The 23,742-nt window shown below is 40.2% G+C and overlaps 1 protein-coding gene across 49 annotated transcripts in view; it reads left to right on the top strand.

Moving 5' to 3' along the window:
• The window catches only part of OBSCN (obscurin, cytoskeletal calmodulin and titin-interacting RhoGEF), a 161,408-nt gene that overhangs the window by 17,658 nt on the left and 120,008 nt on the right, over window positions 1–23,742 (top strand). For 45 of the 49 annotated variants that reach the window (XM_045056644.1, XM_045056651.1, XM_045056643.1 and 42 more), the window contains 4 exons: window positions 12,083–12,358; window positions 15,303–15,578; window positions 19,343–19,618; window positions 22,978–23,253. In XM_045056644.1, coding sequence (XP_044912579.1) covers window positions 12,083–12,358; window positions 15,303–15,578; window positions 19,343–19,618; window positions 22,978–23,253 — 1,104 coding nt within the window. The remainder of the gene's footprint in view (window positions 1–12,082; window positions 12,359–15,302; window positions 15,579–19,342; window positions 19,619–22,977; window positions 23,254–23,742) is intronic. The other 4 variants (XM_045056708.1, XM_045056694.1, XM_045056641.1 and 1 more) reach the window with 2 other exon arrangements.

Below are 23,742 nucleotides of genomic sequence, written 5' to 3'. Positions count from 1 at the left end.
GTTTGTATTATTTCAATCTTTTTACATTTATTGAGACTTGTTTCCTGGCTTCTCCCATGCTCTGTGCTTTAGTGAAGTGTGTTTCCTGTTATGGTTGGGTGAAGAGTTCTGTAGACTCAGCTGGGTCTGCTGGTGTGCACTGCTGTTTATTTAGTGAGCTCCTGTCTGGCTGTATGTCCATTACTGAAAGTGGGGCATTGAATTATCCAACTATTATTGTACGACTGTCTGTTTCTCTCTTTAATCAGTTGGTTTTCACTTCGTGTAGTTTGGTCTCTCCTGTGAGTTGTGCTTGTGTTCATAGTTATCAGATCTTCTTGATGAGTTGACCCTTTTATCAACTTATGATGTCCTTAATCAATACATTATTCAACCAATATATAGTGTTTTGTAATGGTTTGCCTTAAAGTCTGTTCAGCCTGACAACATAAAAACCATCTTGTCTGGTTGCTCTAAGGAGCATATCTTCACTTTAAAATTATTTGTTTCAAAAAAACCCTATTTGTGTCTTTGGATCTAAAGTGAGTCTCTTGTAGACAGCATATATTTTTTTAATCTGTCTTGCCAATCTCCACCTTTTAGTTGGAGAATTAAATCTATTAACAGTTAAATTAATATTTACAAGGAAGGCCTTCTACTATTTTTCTCTCTTTAAAATTTTTAAAAAATGTTTATTTTTGAGAGAGAGGGAGAGACAGAGTGTGAACAGGGGAGGGGCAGAGAGAGAGGGGGACACAGAATTTGAAGCAGACTCCAGGCTCTGAGCTGTCAGCACAGAGCTTGATGCAGGGCTTTAACTCATGCGCCATGAGATCATGACCTGAGCCAAAGCTGGACGCTCAACCGACTGAGCCACCCAAGCACCCTGTATTTTTCTCTTTTAATATGTCATATCTTTTTTGCTCCTTATTTTCTCTATTACTGGTTTTTACATTTAACTTATTTTTTTTTCTATTTTCATTTCCTTCTCACTTCTTTTTCTGTACTCAGAACTAAGTATATATATTTACTATATTTAATTTAACATGACTTTATATATATTATATATATTTATGTACAATATTTACTCTTTTGTCTGTCTATATACCTTCCTACCTACCTACCTACCTACCTGTCTAGTTTTTTCTTAGTGTCTACTGTCTACTCTTAGTGGTTTTGACAGTTAACATCTTAACTTTATAATAATCAAGTTTAAAATTATACCATCTTAGTTTAAATAAGAAATTGCTTCTTTATAGCTCTGTGTGTACACACAAAGGACAGCTTTATGTTGTTATCATCATAAATTATGTTTTCATATACCAAATTTAGTCAGTTAACTTTATGGTTTTATAATTATTGCTCATGCATTTGCATTTTAAGTCATCTGGGAAAAAAGAATAGTTAAAAACTAAAAATACTGGCTTTTATATTTACCAGTGTCCTTTACTGGTAAATATATTTACTCTTGTCCTTTATTTTTACATATGATTTTAAGTTACTGTCAGTGTTTTTTCATCTAAACCTGAAATGCCTATTTACCATTTCTTGCAGGGTAGTTATAATGCAACAAAATCCTGTGTTTGTTTGACTGGGAATGTATTAATTTCTCCTTCACTCTTAGGGATGGTTTTGTCAGAGATTAAGTTCTTGGTTGATAGTTTTTTTTTTTTTCACTGAGAAGTTTAAACACATCACCCATTGTCTTCTGACCTCTATGGTTTCTGAAGGGAAATATGCTGTCACTCTTAGTAGGAGTCCTTGTATGTGACAACTGGCTTTTCTCTTTCTGCTTTCAAGATTCTTTTTGTTTTTGGCTCTTGACAATTTTGATATAATCTCTCTCCGTGTGGCTCTCCATTAGTTTGTCTTGCTTGGAGTTTGTTGAACTTCTTGGATGTTAATTTTAGAGATTTTTGATCATTTTTTTCTTAAACATCTCGGTGCCTCTTCCTCTTGCCCTCTCCCTATAAATATCCCCCATGTGCATATATTGCCTAATGGGCATCTAAGGCTCTGTTCATTTTTCTTCATTCTTATTTCTTTCTGCTCCTCAGACCGGATAATTTCAAGAGACCTATGTTCAACTGTGCTAATTCTTCCTTCTGTGTGCTCAAAGCAGATGCTGAATCCCTCTAGTGACTTTCCATTTCAGTTATACTTTTCAAATATAGAATTTCTATTTAGTTTTAGAAATCTATCTTGTTATTGATATTCTCTACTTGGTGAGACATTTTCCTCAAAAATTACTTTATTCTATGAGAAATGATTTCCTTCGGTTCTCTGAACATATTTTAAATAGATGACATAATGACTTTGACTGGTGAGATAGTATCTGGGTGTTCTCAGGGACAGTTCCTGTTGACTGCTTCCTTTCCTGTAACAGGCCATGCTTCTTTGCATGCCATGTCATTCTTTGTTGATAAGTGGAATGTTAAATAACCTGAGAACTTGAGTTCAGATTCTCCAACCCCTCCCCCAGGTTGTTGTTGTTGCTTTTTGTTATTGTTGCTATTGTTTGTGTGTCCAGTGACTTTTCTGAACGACTTCTGTGAAGTATGCATTTTTGTGCTGTGTGAACCACTGAAGTCTCTGATTGGTTAGTTTATTGGTCAGCTAATGGTTTTGTAGTGATTTCCTTAGATGCTAGTAACCAAGAGGTCTCCCAGTTCTTGCCAAGGGCCATTATGTTGTTACATGCATATGCCACTCAGCAAGGCAGTTTCTGAATTTACACTTGTCTTTATGCTTTACAGCCTCAAGGTTAGCCTGATGTGTGACTTTAGGGCCTACTCAAGTGTTTCCTGAGTATACATATATATATATATATGTAGACTTCTAGATGCCCAGGGATGTGCCAGAGCTTTCCAAAGCCCTCTATGGACATCTCATTCTTCAGCTTTTCCTTGTAAGCTGATTATTTAGCCTCTTCTCTGCCTGACTTTGACCCCACTTCGAGCAGCCATGATCAGTAGTGCGTGTGATTGTTTTCAACAAATGCCAATGGGGAAAAGGCTGTTTGCATGGGATGGCCTTCTGTTTAGGTTTGAATAATAAGGAAAGAAGGAATGAAGACAGACAGATAGACAGACAGACAGACAGGCTTGTGAGTGGAGTTTTCCAGTGAACCACCAATAGGTCAAATAATGATAATTCCCTGGGAATGGGCTGTGAAAGAGCTCTTGTCTCATTCTACTCCCTCATGTGGGTTCCAAGTGCCAGTGTTCCCTGTGATTGTGGACTATTGGTTTTCCAGGCTACCTCAGAGTTAGGGAGGAGAGTATGAGGATTGGGTATGTTAAAACACCACAAATCTTGATGTTCTTACTGAGATTCAGCTGTTTTCCTTGAGTACATGCCTCCTAGATTGCTGCAAGCCTTCCGTTAATTTCCAGAACACTAAAAAAGTTGACTGCAACAATTTTGCAAGGTTTATGCAATTTTTAAAAAGTTATTTTGCCATTTTTGCTGACATCTCTTTGAGTGATTTTAAAATATTTAACCAGCATTGTAATCCTGGGATTAAGGCTACTTGATTGTGGTTTGTTATTCTTTTTACCTGTTTCTGATTCAATGTGATGCTGTTTGGTTGAGTATTCTTATATTTATTTTTCTTAAGGAATTCTGGCTTGTAGTATTCTTATACTGTCTTTGTCTGGTTTTGTCACCAGAGTAATGCTGGCCTCACAAAATAGGTTGGAAAGAGTTATCTTCTCATCTGTTTTCTGTGAGAGATTGTGTAGAATCAATGTGATTTCTCTTCCTTCTTTTTTTAATTTTTTATTTTTTTATTTTGAGAGAGAAAGAGAGAGAGAGAGAGAGAAAGGGCAAGTGGGGGAGGGACAGAGAGAGAGGGAGACACAGAATACGAAGCAGGCTCCGAACTGTCAGCACAGAGCCCGACACGGGGCTTGAACCCACGAACCACGAGATCATGACCTGAGCCGAAGTCAGATGCTTAACCAACTGAGCCACACAGGCGCCCCTTCTCTTCCTTCTTTTTGTTTTTTTTAGTTATTTCCCTGATAAAGTCAGTGAAGTCTTCCTAACCTAGAAATTTGTTTCTTTAGAAGATTTAAATTTTGAAAACATTTTATTTATAGTGATGAAACCTATTTCCTCTTGGGCAAGTTTTAGTAGTTTGTGGTTTTTGAGGAATTGTTTTGTCTCATCAAATTTGTTTAATTTATGTGCATAGAGTTGCTTATAATGTTTTCTTATTATACTTTTAATGCCAGCAGGGTCTGGGAGATGTTCTGTTCCATTCCTGACATTGTTAGTTTAGGTCTTGTCTCTTTTTTCTTTACTAGTCTTGTTAGAGATTTATCAATTTTACTGATCTTTTCAAAGAACCAGATATGGTTTTCATTGATTTTCTCTATTTTTTCAATCTAACTGATTTCTGTTCTTATCTTTATTACTTTTCTTTCTGCTTGCTCTTGGTTTATTTGCTTCTAATTTCTTAAGGTGGAAGTATAGATTACTGATTGAATTTTTTGTTTTCTATTAAAAATATTTAATAGTGTTAAAATTTCACTAAGCATTGTTTTAAATTTATCCTACAAATTTTGATATGTTGATTTTCATTGTTGTTCACTTTAAAATATTTACTAATTTCCTTTGAGACTTCTTTGACTTCTATATTTTTCAGAAGCATGCTCTTATCTTTCTGTTATTGACTTCCAGTCTAATTCCATTTTGGTCATACGTACATACATACATACATACTTTGTATTACTTCAATTTAAAAAATGTTTTAGAAATTTCTTTTCTGAACTACTATGGCCTATGTTGGTAAATGTTCCATGTATAGTTGAAGGGAAGGTATATTCTGTTGCTGTTGGGTGGAATGCCTTACAAATATGAGTTAGGTCATGCTGGTTGATGGTTTGATTCTTCTATACCCCTGATGATCTTCTGTCTACTAGTTCAATCAACTGTTGTGTGAAGAGTGTTGAAAACTTCAGCTATACATGTGGGCTTTCTATTTTACTTTCAGTTCTGTCAGTTTTTACTTTGCATGTGTTGAAGCTCTGTTGTCAGGGGCTTACTCATTTAGTATTGTTATGCATTCTTTGTAAATGTAACTCTTTTATCTTTATAATATCTCTGGTAATTTTCTTGGCTCAAAGGTTTACTTTATTTTAATTTTAATATAATAATATTAATATAAATTAATTTTAATATATTAATATAAATATTCCAGTTTTGTTTTGATTACTGCTTGCACTGTGTATATTTTTAAAATTCTTTTATTTTTACCTATACATATTTGAAGTGGGTTTCTTGTAGCTAACATAAAGTTGGTACATTTTAAAAAATCAATTCTGACAATTTCTATCTTGTAATCAGTGTGTTTACACTATATCCATTTAATGAAATAATTGGTATGTTTCGGTCTACTATTTTATTATTTGCTTCTATTTTTTCTCTTTTTCCCTTTTTTTCACATTTCCTGCATTTTTGGGTCATTTGGCATGTTTTTAGTATTCCATTTTAATTTGTCTGTTGTTGTTCTATGTATATTTTTGTGTGGTCACCCTAGGGATTGTGTTAAACATATTCAACTCCTTAGAATCATTATTTTACTACTTCAATTGGGATGTAGAACTTTTATCAATTTGTAGGTCCTTTTACTCTCCCACCATTATGTTATTAGTTGTTTTATGCACTATGTTTACCATTGAAAACCTCATCAGACAATGTGGTAATTCTTGATTTCAATGATCAAATATATTCCAAAGATTTCAATGGAAGAAGAATAGTCTATTTTGTTTCACCAGTGTATTAGTCAACTCAGGCTTCCATAACAAAAGGCCACAGGGAAAGCCTGGGTGGTTCAGTTGCTTAAGGGTCTGGTTCTTGATATCAAGGTCATGAGTTCAAGTCCTGCATTGGGCTCTGTACTGGGCTTGAAGCCTACTTAAAAATACACACACACACACACACACACACACACACACACGCACACACACACCACAGATTGTGTGGTGTATACAACATAAATTTATTTTCTCATAGTTCTGGAAGCTAGAAGCCCAAGATCAAGGTGCCAGCTTGGCCATGTACTGGTGAGGCCTCCTTTTCTGGCCTGGTTTCTGTGGGTTTATGGAGAGCAAGAGAGATCTCTGGTATCTCTCTCTTATAAAGGTGCCAGTCCTATTGTTTTAGGGTCTCACTCTTATGAACTCTTTTAACCATAATTAACTCCTTAAGGGTCCTAATGCCAAAATTGGGGGTTAGGACTTCAACAAATGGATCATGGGAGGGAAGACAGTTCATAGTCCATAACACCCAAATATTTACCATGTGTGTTGGTCTTCCTTAATTCCTGATGCTCTGAATCTTCCTACAATGTCATTTCCCTTAGTAATTCTTGTAGAGGCGATTGGCTGACAGTGAGTTTTCTTAACTTCCCTTCATGCAGAATGTCTTTATTTTATCCTCATTCCTGAAGGATATTTTTGCTAGATACAGAATTCTGGGCTGATGGTTCTTTCTTTCAGCACTAATTTTCGATGAGAAAAATTCATGGTCACTCAAGCTGTTCCCCTACAAATCATGGGTTTGTATTCTCTGCCTGCTTTCAAGAGTCTTTGTCTTTTAATTTTCAGTGGCTCTGAAATGGTGTGTCTAGGTGTGGATTTCTTTGGATTTATTCTGTCTGAGATTTACTGGGCTCTCATAATCTTGTTAATGTCTTTTACCAAATTTGAAAAGGTTTGAACTACTGTTTCTTGAAAATATTTTTCTGACCTTTACTCCTCTCTTTCCAGGACTGATGAGATGAATTTCAGTCCTTTTGGTTTCATCCCATAGATCCCCGAGGCTCTATCTAAAAACTCCCTTTCTTGCTCTTGTTTAGATGGAATAATTTCCATTGATTTATCTTCAAGTTCAGTAAGTCTTCTGTTGTCTGGATTCTGCTACTGAGCCCATTCAGTGAGTTATATCAATTATTTTATTTCCCCACTTGTAAAAAGTCCATTTGGGTTTTTATATCTTGTTTTTCTTTGTTGAGAGTTTCTGTCTTTCCATTTCTTTCAAGAGTATTTGCTTTCATTTGTTGGAGCATTTTTGTAATAGTTGCTTGAAAATCTTTGTCAGATATTTCCAGCATCTGTGTCATTTTGACATTGGTATCCGTTAATAGTCCTCTCCTATGCATGTGAACTGAGAGCTTCCTGGTTTTTCAGGGGGCTGTTTTGGATGGCCTCCCGTATATACTGAATGGTATGTTTTGAAACCCTGAGTCTTACATTTAATGAGGGATGTTGATCTTAGTAAAGCTGGAAATAGGCCTTGTTGAGTTCAGGCTATGGGTTCCTGCCAACTCCCCGTAGATTGTTTTCTTTACAGAGACTTTGCAGTGCCATTTGAATCTGTCCTGAACGTGCCCACCTAGTGGTAGGTGTGGCTCTGGACGGTGGCCTCTGCCCAGTTCAGAGTTCAAAATTTTTGGTTTGGTTTTTGGGGTCATATTCACTCAAATGTGACTCAATGGTGATCCCTGGCATTTCTGGACAACCACCTGTTCCAGATCTTCTGTCTTCTTTTTCAGTTCTTTAGTTGGGAAGCTGGAGCTCTAGGCATGTTATTGTGATACTTGCTTTTAATGGTCCCACCTGCACCGATGTCCAGTGGCAGAATGATAGAAAAGAGAAAGATCAGTGTACTCCTTCAGTTGCATAGGAATACTATATTCTATACCCTCAGTGTTCTAGGGGTCTCTAATCTTCATGGGCTGGGGCATGAGAGCATGGAGAAAAAATGGGGTATCTTCCATTCTCTCTCAGCATTTGGGGTTCTCTTCCCTAAGTTTTGGGAGAGGGATGGGGACCTGCTTCTGGATGTTGAGCTGCCTTGAGTGCAGGCAAGGGGGGAAAGGTAGACTCACTTCTGTTGGTGGACTTTGAATTCTGTGTTTTCTCTCCAATCTGCCTGCTGCTGCTTACTTGGAGAATCTTCAGATGGCTGCTCCATGGCCCTGTGGCTGCATTTGGTGACTGAAACAGGGTGGAGTGTTTATGCCCAGAACTGGAACCAAGTGCAGGTGTTTTTGTAAAAATATGGGTTTTAATTTTCTATAACTATGTAGATGGACCCAAACTTTGGCATTTCTAGTGTGGGACAAATCCTAAGCATCCTTTCAGGGATATTTATAATTCATTCAGGTGAATTTTGAAGGCAAAACACTGTAGCTGGGGGCCTCATGGTGTGGGCTCAGCTGTGGGGTCAGAGTAATCATGGAGGGCTCCCACATGTGCTTCTTCCTGGGCACAGATAGTGGCAGGCCATCTCAAACACACACACATACACATGCATGCACATTTAAACATATACATGCTCATCCATACACACATGCATAGACATACATATACCCATGTACATAAACACATATACATGCTCACAACACACATACACACATGCATAGACATATATTCACATAAATTTCAATGCACATACACACTCACAAACATATATACACACAAACATACATACATGACACATATACACATACATACATGCATATTTTTAAAGTTTGTTTATTTTTGAGAGAGAAAGAGACAAAGTGGGGAAAGTGCAGAGAGAGAGGGAGACACAGAGTCCAAAAGCAGGCTCCAGGCTCTGAGCTGTCAGCACAGAGCCTGATGTGGGATTTGAACCCACAAACCATGAGATCATGACCTGAGCCGAGGTCAGATGCTTAACCAACTGAGCCACCCAGGCGTCCTCATACATGCACATTTAAACACATACAACAACATACACACGTTTAAACACATGTACAAAGACATGCACAAACATATATGTGCACATACAACCGTACATGCATACCCCCACATATATACACATAGACACACACACACACACACACACACACACACACAGTGTGATCAGGAATGATTTCATGACATGCATATCAAAGAGACACAGTTTTCTTTAAGATTAGTCTGTGAGGACTCCTGTGAAGTGAATGTCAGAAATAACAGAGACCTGGTGCAACCCCACCTTGGGGATGCAGCTGAGTCTGGGGCCACAAAATGAACAGGAGGTGCCTCACTGTACAGTATGAAAGTTGTGTGTTCAGCTGGTTATGGATAAAGGTGACAGTTGGCTGTGTGGTTAGGTGTTCTCTGCTTTCACATGGTAGTGTTTGTGAGGACTCATCTGGTGGTAGCCTCACGGGTGGAGAAATGATAGAGAGACCATGATTCCAAAAGCAAAGCTGTTGGCTGGAGGGCAGATGTGGCAGAAGCTCAGGTGGGCATGGCATCCACAAGAAGCATGCAGACTCCACTTAACCCATCTGGTCCCCAAGGACATCTTACTGCAGAGGTTTTGCTTCTGGAGATGACCAAGTCAAACAGAGGCTGTGGTTGAGGGGACAGAGAGGGATGATGAGTGCATGAATTCGTGCTCATGTGGGTGTGGGCTGAGAAGCAGGAGACATAGATGAATCTTAAACCCATGTGTGAATACATAGATCTAGGGGTCACTATATGAGACATGGCAGGTTGACAGGAGCATATTTGCTGGAAGAAGCAGGTGACATGCTAGCCTGGGATGTCCAGGGGTGGTCAGCTATCTGGGCATGGTACTCAGTTGACACTGGTCTGGGGTTGGAGATTCAGGATTTGTTGGCAAGTTTGTGGTGGGAGGGACTGGGGGAAGAAGTGGTGTGGAAGGAGTGGATGATGATGGGACCTCCCCCTGGGACACTGGGGGACATGAGACCATGTAGGGAGGGGCTTGGGGTGGGAGGAGAACCAAAGAATATTGAGGCTGACCACAGCCCCTGCCAGTCACTGCATAGATTTTTGGATCATCATCACTGCCTTCCATCCAGACACCTGTCCTAGGTGGTATCAGGTCACTGAGGACAGGTAGGTGAAATTCAGCCACCTGGATGCCTTATCTTTTTCTCCATGAAAAATATATTTAAGGCATAAAAATAGAACCATTTTTACTTTGGCTATTTGAATTTTAAAAAAATATTAGAAATCCAATTAAAAATCTTGTAACTCAAGGATAGTGCCCATTCTTGGTGATAGCATGTAAAGAATTCTCCCTGAAAATACCAATGCTTTGATGTGCAGGCCAAAAACCAAGAGTTCCACTGACTTCTGTTGAGAAAATAGGCATTCCTGAAGCAGAAAGTCCCTAGTGCATGAAATTGAATAATCTCATGTGGAAAGGTAGACTTATAAACACCCAATCTGGATTTGGGGTTCCAGCGGTACTGTGGACTTCTGTAATGTGAAAACTCTCCCATCATAGACATCTTAAAATGTGGGACAGAATGTAATAAAGTCAAGTTAAGTTAATATCTGGACTGGCAAGATGAAAAAGGGACATTTCCAGGTGCTAGAAAGGAAGAGGCACTAAGAAACTAAAGCAATGGGTGATGAGTTGGTGCACAATTGCTGTGGGGGACTTTGGGTACCAGGGATCTGCATCTGACTTACACCACCAGCTTGAAAATAGGCTGTGGGAGCAAAAAGGAAGTGGGACAGAAAACAGCATACAAGGATGGAAACGTCGTAAAACCACATCATTAAAGAAAAGATGGACCAATAAAGCAATATGCCTTGAGCTCAGGGAGATTATAGGGCACTTGTCTTTCTGCCTTGGCCCAGGTGGGTGGGTTACCTCACCACCGAGGCCACACTTAATACTACTGGCTAAGGAAACCATGCTAGATGCACTCACAATAAAATTCATCTAAGCACCGGAGGAATAATCCTACATAGAAGAGAGTTGGAAGTCACAGTAAAGATCAGGATTAGACCACCTGGGGACCTCAGATAATAGAACAACTATCTGAAAGAGTATTGAAATAAACATACTTAAAATGAATTATATGGGAGACTTGAAAAGGTAAGAAAAAAGTAAAATAGTAAGAAAAAGAATAGGCAGATTCAAAAAAGAACCAAATGAATGGGAAGCACATTTGGGAAGCTTCTTGAATGGGAAACACATTTATGATAAACAATTTAGTGGAGCGATAAGTAGCAAATTAGACATAGCTGAAGAAAAATCACTGAATTGGAAGATAGATTTGGGGAAGTTACTCAGAATGAAGCAGAGATTTAAAAAAATGAGATAATGACAGATGTGGGGAAGAGAAGCAGAAGGCCACACATGTGTCTAAAAGGACTTTTAGGAGAGACTGGAGAGAATGAAGAAGAAGAAATAATGAAAGAAATCACGTAGGTAATTTTTAGCACTGATTGAAGATGTGAATCCTAAGCTTCAGGATTTACAAGTGATCATGAGGAATGTAGGGAACATAAGTCCACAGATAGACACATCACAGTGAACCACAGAAAAATAAAGATTAATGGGAGGGCAGTTATCCTTCCTGCAGATTTGTCAACAGCAATGAAGAGCACAAAGAAGGCATCACCTTCAATGTACTGGGGAAGATACTGTCAACTGGAATTCTGTATCCAGCCAAACTATCATTCAAAATTCAGAATGAAATAGAAATGTTTTCAGGAAGCAAATGGAGAGAATTTACCATCACAAAACCTTGCTGGAAAAAAATGCTGATGGATATATGTCAAAAGGAAGAAAATTTAGTCTAGAGTGAACAAGTGGGTCCTAGAAGTAATGTGATGTGAAGCAAAAGAATAAAAACCACATCCAGTCTCAAGGACAGGGGTTTGATTATAGGAATGGTGATTGGCTTGCTAGAAGTTACAGATTGCATTAGAAGTCATTGTGTGTGTGTTCTTGTGCCTTGGGCATCACCCACTCTTGGTGACAGTGCACAAGAAATTCTCCCTGAAAATACCTGTGCTTTGATGTACAAGTGACAAGATATGCCTCCATTTGTTAGGATAATTATGGTATCACAAATGGTAAATGCCTAATCCTGTAACATGACACATACTGACCTGGAAATTATTTGACCTGGAGCCTTCAGATTCTGAGAAACAACCTGTTCTTTGCTTTATGCATCTCCTGAGTATGGAATTCTCTGTGTGGAGGGATCCAGGAGCAAGGCAGGCTTGTGCCCAAGGAATCCTGGTTTTGAGACCCAGAAGGTGGGCCCTTATTCAGTTCTAGACATTTAATTGTCCATTCCTATCCCCAGAACCTGTATTGGTGTTTGCCAAGGGACAGACAACACACAGTGAGGTACAGACCAAGGCGGGGGCCAGTGCCACACTGAGCTGTGAGGTGGCCCAGGACAAGACGGAGGTGACGTGGTACAAGGACGGGAAGAAGCTGAGTGCAAGCTCCAGAGTGCGTGTGGAGGCCAAGGGCTGCAGCAGGAGGCTGGTGGTGCAGCAGACAGCAAAGGCGGATGCGGGGGAGTACAGCTGTGAGGCTGCGGGGGAGAAGGTCTCCTTCCACCTGGATGTCATTGGTGAGTTCCTTGACGTCTGTCTTATGCTCCTTAAGCTAGTTGTTAAGGATTGGGGTGTGCACAGGTGACATCTAATGGTCTATTTTGTCATCATGCTTTCATATAGCTAGCAGTTATTAATTATATACCCATGGCAGCATTTTACGAATGCTTCTTGTCTTTTCACTTGTGCAAACATTACAACAACCTCAGAGGAGGAATTCTGAATATTCTCATTGTAATATGAACTAAGAAAATTCTATAACTTGCTGATATTCACACAGCCAGAAAACCTAAGAGCCAGGGTTTGGGCCCAATATTCTGAGATTATTTATTTACTTTTTCTGCTTGAAAAACTTTTATCATGCATATTTATTTTGGTAGGTATTCTGGTACTTTAATTTCTTTTTTTGCTTATTTGAAAAAGTACTTATTTTGTCTTCAATTCTGAGGCCTATTTTCTCTGGGTATCAAGTTACATATGTAAATACAGTGGACTCTTGATCAGCATGGGTTTACACTCCACAGGTCCACTTATATGCGGATTTTTTCTATAAATACAGTACAGTATGTAAATGTGTTTTCTCTTCTTTTTTTTTTAATTTTTTTTTCAACGTTTATTTATTTTTTTGGGGACAGAGAGAGACAGAGCATGAACGGGCGAGGGGCAGAGAGAGAGGGAGACACAGAATCGGAAACAGGCTCCAGGCTCCGAGCTATCAGCCCAGAGCCTGACGCGGGGCTCGAACTCACAGACCGCGAGATCGTGACCTGGCTGAAGTCGGACGCTTAACCGACTGTGCCACCCAGGCGCCCCAGTTTTCTCTTCTTAATAACATTTCTCTGTAGCTTATTTCGTTGTTAGAGTGTAGTCTATAATACACATATGATACAAAGTGTGTGTTAATTGACTATATCATCTGTGAGGCTTCCAGTCAACAGTAGGCTACTAGTAGTTACATTTTAGGGAAGTAAAAGTTATACATGAATTTTTTTTTTTTACTGCATGGTGGGTTGGCACCCTTAACCCTTGTGTTTTTAAGAGTCAATTTTATATATTTTCACATTTTAAAGATATCATTCCATTGTCTTCTAGGTTCCATATTTTCTCTTAGAACATCAACTGTCAGATCTGTTATATTCTCTCAAGGGTTTTCTTTCTTTTCTTTCTTTTCTCCTGTTGCTTTTAAGATATTGTTTTTGGCCTTCAGAAGTTTTACTTTGATGAACCTGGATGTGGTTTTCTTTGTATTCATACCGGTTGAGGCTGTAGATCACCTTGAGTGTGTGGGTTTATGTCCTCATCAACCATAGGCTATCCTTGTCCTTTCTCTGTTCTGTCCTATCTCTCTCCTTTGTCAGAACTCTTGTTATATTTTATTTGACCTTTTTATGTTTCCCCACATATCTTGTTGCATCTTTCTCTCTGCCTCCTAATTATTTTTCTCTCTCTGCTTTATTCTGGGTATGTTGTTTACCTGCCTTCCAATTTTCTAATATTGTATTCTGCTATATCTAATGTGCTGTCCAACTCACTTATAGTGTGTTTACTATTTTCAAGTGATATAACTTCCATTTTTTGATTTCTTATAGATTCCAGACTCTGTAGTAAATTTTTCATGTTTGACCTTTTTTTTAAAATTTCGTTTTAAAACTGTATTAATCATGGCTGTATCCCAGTCTGAAAAAAACATAATAATCAATCATCTGATATTGTACTTTTTTCTTGTTTAGTTTTCTATTTACTCCTGTCTGTGGCACATCAGCAATGCTTCAATTGACTGTCAGATATTGCATGAGAAAACTTGTTATATGGATGATGCTATCTTATTCCAGAAAGAGGGTTGCTCTTTCCTGTGATAGGCAGGGAGAGGACAATCAAACTTTGGCTCATTCCAGGACTATGTTGACTTGGGACCACCTTGTAGTTTTGTTCAGGGTAGTCTGACTCTGGTGGGCTCAGAGCATGGAATCCCTGAGATCCTTCCTGCATGTACATACTTGAGTTTAATGGGATATACACAATTTTTTAAAAAACGATGATCTCAAGTGTTGGTAAGGATGTGGAGAATCTGAATTATCACACACTGTCAATGGTAGAGTAAGTTGTCACAATCATTATTGAATACTCTTTGGAAATATCTATTAAAGCCAAATTTAGCCATATGTATGTACTAGCAGTTCTGTTTGTCCCCAAAGAGACATACAAGACTGTTCAAGGCAGCTTTACTCATCATATCCCCAAATGGGAAATAGCCCAGACGAATCACAAGAGGTAAAGCAAACACAAGCTGAGGTGTTTATACAGTAGAAAACTATCCATGCATGCAGCAGCATGGGTAGATCTCACATTCTGTCAAGGGGAGGAAGACAGACCCAAAGAACACCCAATGGATCATGCATTCATGTGAAATCAAAGTCCAGGCAAAAGTAATTGATGGTGGCGGAGGTCAAGATAATGGTTACTTTTGGGCATGGTTAGTAGTGAGTGGGGAGATAGATGTTTTCTGTTTGTTGTTGTTTTGGTTCTGTGGGGACAGTCACACCAAACTCCACTGGGCTGTGCAAATGAATTAGTGCATTAATATGGGAGTTACACTGTGGTAAGGTAGTCTGTGGTGGACACACCATGTGCTGGGGATATAGGAGTGAACAACCCCACCTGCCCACAAGGGCTGGCTGTCACCTGGGAAGGACCATGAACTAGCAGAGACAGGTGATGGAACAGCCTCTGCCACCTTGCACCAGCCTTAGAAATTGCTCTTGAGTCAGGACACATCCAAATGTACACTTGGGCTGTAGGACAGGAGGCTTATGTTTACAAACACACTCCAGCACTCTTCTGGGCATGTGATGGCATTTGCTCCAAGTAGAAAATTTACTGAACCCTGAGGCTTTCATTCCTGTGACCTAGGCTGGTGACAGCTCTGTGTCTCTGAACCTGTGCATGCCTCTTTTTCCCCAGAGCACTCGGCCATGTTTGCTAAGGGGCAGCCAGCATGCAGTGAAGTGCAGGCCAAGGCAGGGGCCAGTGCCACGCTGAGCTGCGAGATGGCTCAGGACAAGACGGAGGTGACATGGTACAAGGATGGGAAGAAACTGAGTGCCAGCTCCAGAGTGCACATGGAGGCCAAGGGCTGCAGCAGGAAGCTGGTGGTGCAGCAGGCGGGGAAGGTGGATGCTGGGGAGTACAGCTGTGAGGCCGGGGGCCAGAAGGTGTCTTTCCACCTGGATGTCACAGGTCAGTTCTTATGGGACTGTCATAGCCTGTGTGGAGGTGATGGGATTGGCTTACATCCCCAGCCAACCATGGTGCTCTTCCCACGAGACCTCATGTGTTCACATGGCCCATTCTCCCAATGCCCTTTCCCATGGCTGGGCCAAGGGAGGTTGGGTGGGAAGGGTATGAACAGAAGGGAGATTGTGCTCCCAGAAACCCCAAGTGCTGTTTCCACACAGTAATGGCAGTTGTAAGTTCCCTGTATCTGCTCAGAAACTCCTGGGTGTTCTTTGGTACCTGGACCTCTGGCTGTTCCCTGCACTTGGAGTCTGAAGTAGACCAGGCATTTCTCACCCATGATACATGCATTTTCCTCTGCTTAATGTCCTGGCAGCTCCCAGGTGCCCTCGTCTAGCAACATGTTGTTTCACCCTAGGGAGAGATGTTTGAATTTCATTAAACCAGGATAAGGAGTAATTTACTCCAGCCAATCATAATTGGATGTATCTCAGACAGAACTATGGACTATCAAAGTTTTAGGCATTCTGGGACACCCTTTCCTCCTTGCACATGGACACGGAACTTATCTTGCACATGGACACGGATCTAGCAAAGTCTAGATCCCTGTTCTCTGCAATGTCTGCACAAAGCAAACTGAGAGCAGAGGGCTGACAGATATGTGATAGACACATGTGAAGTCTGGATTCTCTTTTTGAAGCAAATCTTGCTTCCCCTCTCTTAGAACATTCTGTGTCAGAATTCCCCTTGGGGTATGATTCATCGATTTAGAAATGGAAAAGAATAAGTGGCTTATCTTACACAAGCACACTTTGTTAAAGACGAGGTCTTTAACAGCAGCTGTCTGGTAAAGCAGCATTTCATACCATTTTCTAGAGACTTGCGTGTCTGTCCATTTCTGGCTGGTTCACAGAAAAGGGTCCGAACTAAATGTATTTTCCTTTCCTTATGAGTCTTTTTAAAAATTTTAAAAATGTTTTTATTTATTTTTTTGAGAGAGAGAGAGAGAGAGCAGGGAAGGGGCAGAGAGAGAGGGAGACACAGAATCTGAAGCAGGCTCCAGGCTCTGAGCTGTCAGCACAGAGCCCGACACGGGGCTCAAACTCATGAACCATGGGATCATGACCTGAGCCAAAGTCAGATGCTTAACCAACTGAGCCACGCAGGCACCACTCCTTATGAGTCTTAATGGCAAATAAAAATGGGCTGCAGTCCTACGTTGGCTTCTAGGTGCCACCACCTGACTGTTTGGTATTGTATCCGCAGAAAATTATTTGTTGGTGTATGCAGATACCAAAAAATCTACCATGTGTCTGTTTTTAGTGTTATTTTCAGATGATATAACAAATTATTTTATGGTAATACATATGAAAAGGTTTGACAAATTGACCAAATTCTTAGAAAACCAGATAAAAGTGACACAAGAAGATTTCAACACCTCAAATAGTCCTAGAATGTTTTAAACAAATAGAGATGTAGTAAATAATCTCACACCATGTGCACTTTCTTACTGGTAGATTATGTGAAATGTTCTGGAAAGAAGTTAGTGCCTATTCCTGGAGATTTTTCTAGAAAAGATAAGAGGAAGGTATTTCTGATTTACTTCACAGAGACAGTATAATGTTGATAACCAAACTCTGAAAAGCAAAGGATGAAAAATTCAAATTACAGGTCAGTCTGTTATGGATTTTCAAGGTCAAAATCTTAAACAAAGCATTAGGAAAATAAATGAGCAAAGTATTTAACAGATAATACACCGTGATGAAGGTCATAGTCTAGGAGTTCAAGGCTTTTTAAACTGGAAATATTAGCAGATCAGTATAATGCATGGCATTAACAGACTGAATGAAAAAGAATGAAGTGATTACTCCATAAATGCAGAATATAGTAGCTGATAAAATTTAACATCATAAATCCAGAAGAAGTGTATGATAAAGTTCACATCAATTCATAACATAGAATTCTTAGGCAATTATAAATAGAATGGTTCTTTTTTCAATTTATAAATGATGCTGCAGAAAAACCAGCTAATCACACAGAGTGATCTGTGAGATAGGGAACTACCCAAGGAAGCTAACCGCTATCACTTTTATCCAATGCTATGCAGCATAGTTAGGGGGCAAATAAAGTCAACGGAAGTTTGAAAAAAAACAAAAATAGAATTTGATATATCCAAAAGATAAATTATTTGACCTAGAAAGTTGATAAAGATTACTGTGTAAAAAGTCAATATTGAGAAAACTCTTGTATCTGTGCTGCCAAGAGACACTTTGAAAATGAAAATTTAAGAGTTATAAGAGCATCAAGACTATCATGTTTCTAATTCCTAGTTTGATAAAAAGATGCTGGGTGGCTCTGTGAGGGTAAATTATTACATGTTATTGAGAGACAGTCAAGAGATGGAAATAAATGGATAGAAAACCATGGAAGAAACAGGCATACCTGATACTAATAAACATCCAAGCAAATGGTCATTTTTGGTGGTGGTAGTGGTGGGGACTTTGAAAATTGACAAACAGATCATCAAGGCCACACACAGACAATATACCTCTTGAAGGAGAGCAAAGGGTGAGCATTTGCTGGACCAGGTATCAGAACTATTACAGATAGAGTGATTGAGAATGGTGTCTTGATGCCAGGAAAGATACACTGACCAAAGAACCAGAATAGTGATCTCAGAGACAGACCCATGCAGGAACTGATGACGCCATCCCCTCCCCCTCTGTGTGTGTGTGTTTAATGTGGAACTGTGTACAAAGCAGAGACAGCATGGTTTTAAACAAATGGTGCTAGGACCATTTAACCATATGGAAAAGGATTGGACTAGTAACTCATACCACTCACAGTCAACCCCTGGTGTTCTCCTCAGAGCAGAAGTGAAACCATATACTCTCAGGTGGTAATGTAGATGTTTTTAATTGCTTCAAGCTTAGGAATGATTGCTTAGAACAGAACACAAGTGCACTAACCACAATGAAACAAATATGAAATATATGAGGACATTAACCTAAAAATGTTGAATCATCAGAAGACAGCACAGAAAAGACAAGCCACACAGATGTGGGGGATATTTACAGCACACGTAATCACCAAAGATATGCCTTCACATATATAAAAAGATCCTAAAAACAAGCATAGAAAGGACAGACAATGCTATTGAAAATTGGGCAAAAGCCTTTAGCAAAAGAGCAAACACTAATAACCAAAAACACTGGAAAAGGTAATTCACTTTGTGAATCATCAGGACCAGGTAAGAGACAGCCCTGGGAGGTAGAGCTCCACTGCCCACAGTTGCTAAGAGTTGACAACACAGAGTAGGTGACAGTGTGGAGGTTCAGGGACTGTCTTGCACTGTGGGTGACATGCTCTTTGCACATTCATGTGCAAGACTCTGTATCATCTGGGAAAGTTGAAGTGTGCACACATCATGACCCAACATCTCCTCACCCAGAAAAGCGTGTACATAGGAAAGTCTCTCAGAGTCCTCGCATGGAACAGGGATAGAATATATGGTCCCCATCTGGAATAGCCCAGGAGGATCAGTGATGGAATGTATGGTCCCCACCTGGAACAGCCCACATGGAGCAGTGGTGGAATGTATAAATAAATTGTGTTAGTTGTTACTGAGAAGGTGGTGAGGCTTCTCCAGGCCACACAGCTGGTGCAGAGCCTGGATAAGATTCTACCACCTCCCCATTTAGTTCTTCTTTCCCCTGTGCTACATCTTGAATTACTTTTTGACTTTGTGTGTCCTTCCCTGTCCCCAGAGCCCTCAGCTGTGTTTGCCAAGGAGCAGCCAGCATGCAGTGAGGTGCAGGCCAAGGCGGGGACCAGTGCCACACTGAGCTGCGAGGTGGCCCAGGACAAGACAGAGGTGATGTGGTACAAGGACGGGAAGAAGCTGAGTGCCAGCTCCAAAGTGTGCATGGAGGCCAAGGGCTGCAGCAGGCGGCTGGTGGTGCAGCAGGCAGGGAAGGCAGATGCCGGGGAGTACAGCTGTGAGGCCGGGGGCCAGAAGGTGTCCTTCCACCTGGATGTCACAGGTCAGTAATCTTTAGGGTAGTGAATTAGCCTTGTTTGAGAGAATGGGACTGACTTTGAGCGCAGATCATCCCTAGTGTTCTCACCATCAGTGATCTTCCATCTCACATCCTCCTACCTTCCTGTTTTTCCTCCCATGGTAGGGTCAAGGGTGGCTGGGTTGGACAGGTGTGTAAGAATGAAGGGGACCTCTTGTGTCCATCTTCAGTGGTGTTTAGAACACTGATGCTTAGTTATATATTCCTAGAACCTACCCATTTTCTTTGTGTCCTGGAGCTCTGAATCTACTTAGCATTTGGGTCTGAATTAGACCAAGTGCCTCTTGTAAATTTCCTCCTATTGGATGTTCTGCCAGCTATCAGGTTTGTTCACTCAGAATCACAGGCAGGTCATCACAAGCCAGATGTTTGGATCTCACTGACCAAGGATAGGAGGATATTTCAACTACCCATCCATACTTGTAAATACCTCAGACTGACTGTGGATTATCAAAGTTTAGATGTTCTGTGAATCTCTTTCCTCCTTGCACATGTGTAGAAAAGCTCTTTCTGCACCTGTGTGCTGTAGCATCTAGATCCATTCCATGTTGCAATGTCTGTGCAAAGTATACAAAAGCAGAGATCGGTAGATATATGCCTGTGATATGTACCTCTGATGTACAGGATATTCCTTTTAAAGCATATCTTTTGTGTTCAGTTAAAACATTCTTTGTCAGAATTCCTCTTGGAGTCTGATGTATAAATTTGGAAATAGGAATAAATAGCTTAAGCTGTATCAGCACATCTTGTTAAAGACAAGTGACTGTAATGGCAGACTGACTGGTGGACCAGTATTTATTTTGTTGCATTATGTAGTGATTAGTGTGTATTTGTGCTTTCTTGGCTGGTTAGTAGAGAAGGTTGAGAAATGTATTCATTTTATTTTGTTAAGAGGATCTTTTGTTTTGTTTTTGTTAGGAGAGTCTTAATGTTCAGTAAAGGTCTGACATTTGACTTCTAGGTGCCACCACAAAACAGTGTGGTATTGTATTTGTATTCGGTGGTTTGTGTGTGTATATAGATACAGAGAAACATGCTAGTTATCTTTGTGAAACGTTATTTGAAGAGGACTTGAAAACTTACTTCATACTAAACATTTTAAAAGTTTTAAAATTTGATAGAAAACTATATCAAAAATGACATGAGGAGAAATAGAAAACTGAAACAGTCCTATAACTTTTAAAGAAATGGATCCAGAAATATAAAAAAAAAAATTTCATAGAAAGAGTCTATGTTCAGTGAATCTACTGATTAGTTATACCAAATATTTCTGGAAAGACATTGTTACATTTTCATAGAGATTCTTCTAGACAACAGAAAAAGGGTGTACACTCTCCAACTCATCTTATGTAGATGTAGATAAATAATATTGATGTTGAAATCTTACAAGGAAAACATGTAGAGTTAAAATTACAGGCCAATGCTTGGTATTCTGTGTCTCCCTCTCTGTCTGCCCATCTTCTCTCTCTCTCTCTCTAAAATAAATAAACATTTAAAAAATTAAAGGGAGACCTGGGTGGCTCAGTCGGTTAAATGTCCGACTTCAGCTCAGGTCATGATCTTACGGTATGTGGGTTTGAGCCCAGCATTGTGCTCTGTGCTGACAGCTCAGAGCCTGGAGCCTGCTTCAGATTCTGTGTCTCCCTCTCTCTGCCCCTCCCCTGCTCATACTCTGTCTCTCTCTCTCAAAATAAGCAAACATTAAAATATTACAGGCCAGTATCTTATGAATATCAAAGCTAAAATCTTAAACAAGATATTAGTCAACCAAGTAATCCGACACATGAGGCAGGCAATACACTATGATGGAAGTCATAGTTCAAGAATGTCTGGTTGCTTTAACATTAGAAACATTAAAAAAACAAAACAGTGCATGATATTAACAGATTGAAAGAAAAAAATGTTGTGGTTATCTCGATAAATGCTGAATAAAAATGTTTGATAAAATTTAACATAATCTCATAATATAAAATTATTAACTGACTATAGATAAAGGGTTTCTTCCTTAATTTAATTTGGAAAACAGTACTACAGGAAATACCAGCTAGAATCACCCTTAAAATGAAAGAGACTTGACTTTGCGATTGGAAACAAGGTAAGGAGGCTTTCTGTCCAACAATGGGCAATACAATAAGGAGGAAAATAAGACAAAGGTATAAAATATGGGGACAAACGTGGAATTTACAGATAATATCAATTTCAGAAAATCCAAAAGATTAATGATTAGACTTTAATAAGAGACTTGGAAAAATTAAAACTTAAAAAAAAAGGAATATACAGAACAGACCACACACACACACACACACACATCAACTCCAGGTGGGTAGAGACCTGAGTGTAAAAGGTAAAACGATTAGCTCTTAGCAGGTAATGCAGACTATTTAGTGACATAAATGTAACAAAAGACTTAATAAATGGGTTAATCACAAAGGACAAGTTGGTATGTTTGTCTGTATTAAGAACTTTGATCAGAAGACACCATGAAGAAGGGAAAATGCAAGACACACAGATGGAGAGAATTTTAATAAGACATTTAATGACCAAACCCTTTAGCATTTAAAGTAACAAAGAGCTTGGGGTGCCTGGGTGGCTCAGTCAGTTGACAGTCTGACTTTGGCTCAGGTCATGATCTCACAGTTCTATGAGTTCGAGCCCCACATCGAGCTCTGTGCTGACAACTCGGGGCCTGGAGCCTGCTTCAGATTCTGTGTCTCCCTCTCTGCTCCTCCCCTGCTCACACTCCATCTCTTTTTCTCAAAAATAAATAAATATTAAAAAAAATTTAATTAACAAAGAGCTCCTGAAAATGAATATAAGAGAAACATACAGTGGTATTGAAAATGGGGCAAATCTTGAACAGTGACATCATAAAGAGGAAATGCTAATGGCCAAAAACATCAGAAAATGTGCATCACTTTATCACTAATGGGACCACAGGGAGGGACAACTTCAGTCCCACCAAGTTGCCAACAGTTGACAACACAGGGGAGGCAAGAGTGGGAACTCCCTCCCTGACAGTCCTGTGGAAAGACTCTGCATCATCTGAGAAGGCTGGGGTGTGCATGTATCACAACCCCACAGATCCTTTCCTAGAGGAGCTTGTGCAGAGGGATGTCTCCAGTGTCCACACCTGCAGCAGCAACATGGAACAGTGATAGAATGTATAGATAGATTGTGGTTACCCATTTCTAGGAAAGGCAGGGGGCTTCTCCAGGCCTTACAGCTGGTGCAGAACCTGGAGAAGTTTCTGACCCCCTAGCTCACCATTCGGGCTCCTCTTACCAGAGCTGCCTTCCTGACTTGCAAGGTGACTCTGTCCCCAGAGCTTGCAGCTGTGTTTGCCAAGGAGCAGCCGGCATGCAGTGAGGTTCAGGCCAAGGCAGGGGCCAGTGCCACATTGAGCTGCGAGGTGGCCCAGGACAAGACGGAGGTGATGTGGTACAAGGATGGGAAGAAGCTGAGTGCAAGCTCCAGAGTGCGTGTGGAGGCCAAGGGTTGCAGCAGGAAGCTGGTGGTGCAGCAAGCGGGGAGAGCAGATGCCGGGGAGTACAGCTGCGAGGCCAGGGGAGAGAAGGTGTCCTTCCACCTGGATGTTACAGGTCAGTACTTGGGGGTAATACTCTAGCCTTGATGGAAGGTGATGATGGGACCATCCAGGATTACACCCGGATGGACTTTTGTGTCCTTTTCCTTTAGACCTAATCTCTTCATGTCTACCATTTGTCCATATGCTGTTTTCATCTCCTTTTTTTCACATCAGTTTTGGGTCAAGGGAGACCTCATGGGAAGGGTATGCATGGAAAGGAAAGGGGCCGTTTCTGTAATCTGGAATGGCAATTTGGTGCAACAATGCTCAGTCACATTCCTAGCACCTGCCCTGCTCTTTCTGGTGTTCCTTGGTGTCTAGGATTCTAGTTCCATCTTGTGCTTGGGCTCGAGGTCAACCAGATATCTCTCACCCTTGGATATGGCACATTTTCTCCATTATATGTTTTGACAACTACCCATGCCACCCATCAGTAGCTCTGACCAGTTTTTGTCAGTGAGAGGTGTTTCAATTCACTTGGGCCTAGATTAGGGGAGATTCT

Source organism: Felis catus, chromosome A1 (genome assembly GCF_018350175.1).
Source record: "Felis catus isolate Fca126 chromosome A1, F.catus_Fca126_mat1.0, whole genome shotgun sequence".
Taxonomy (NCBI): Eukaryota; Metazoa; Chordata; class Mammalia; order Carnivora; family Felidae; genus Felis; species Felis catus.
Note: the sequence above shows the minus strand (reverse complement) of the source record. Positions and strands in the feature narration are given on the sequence as shown.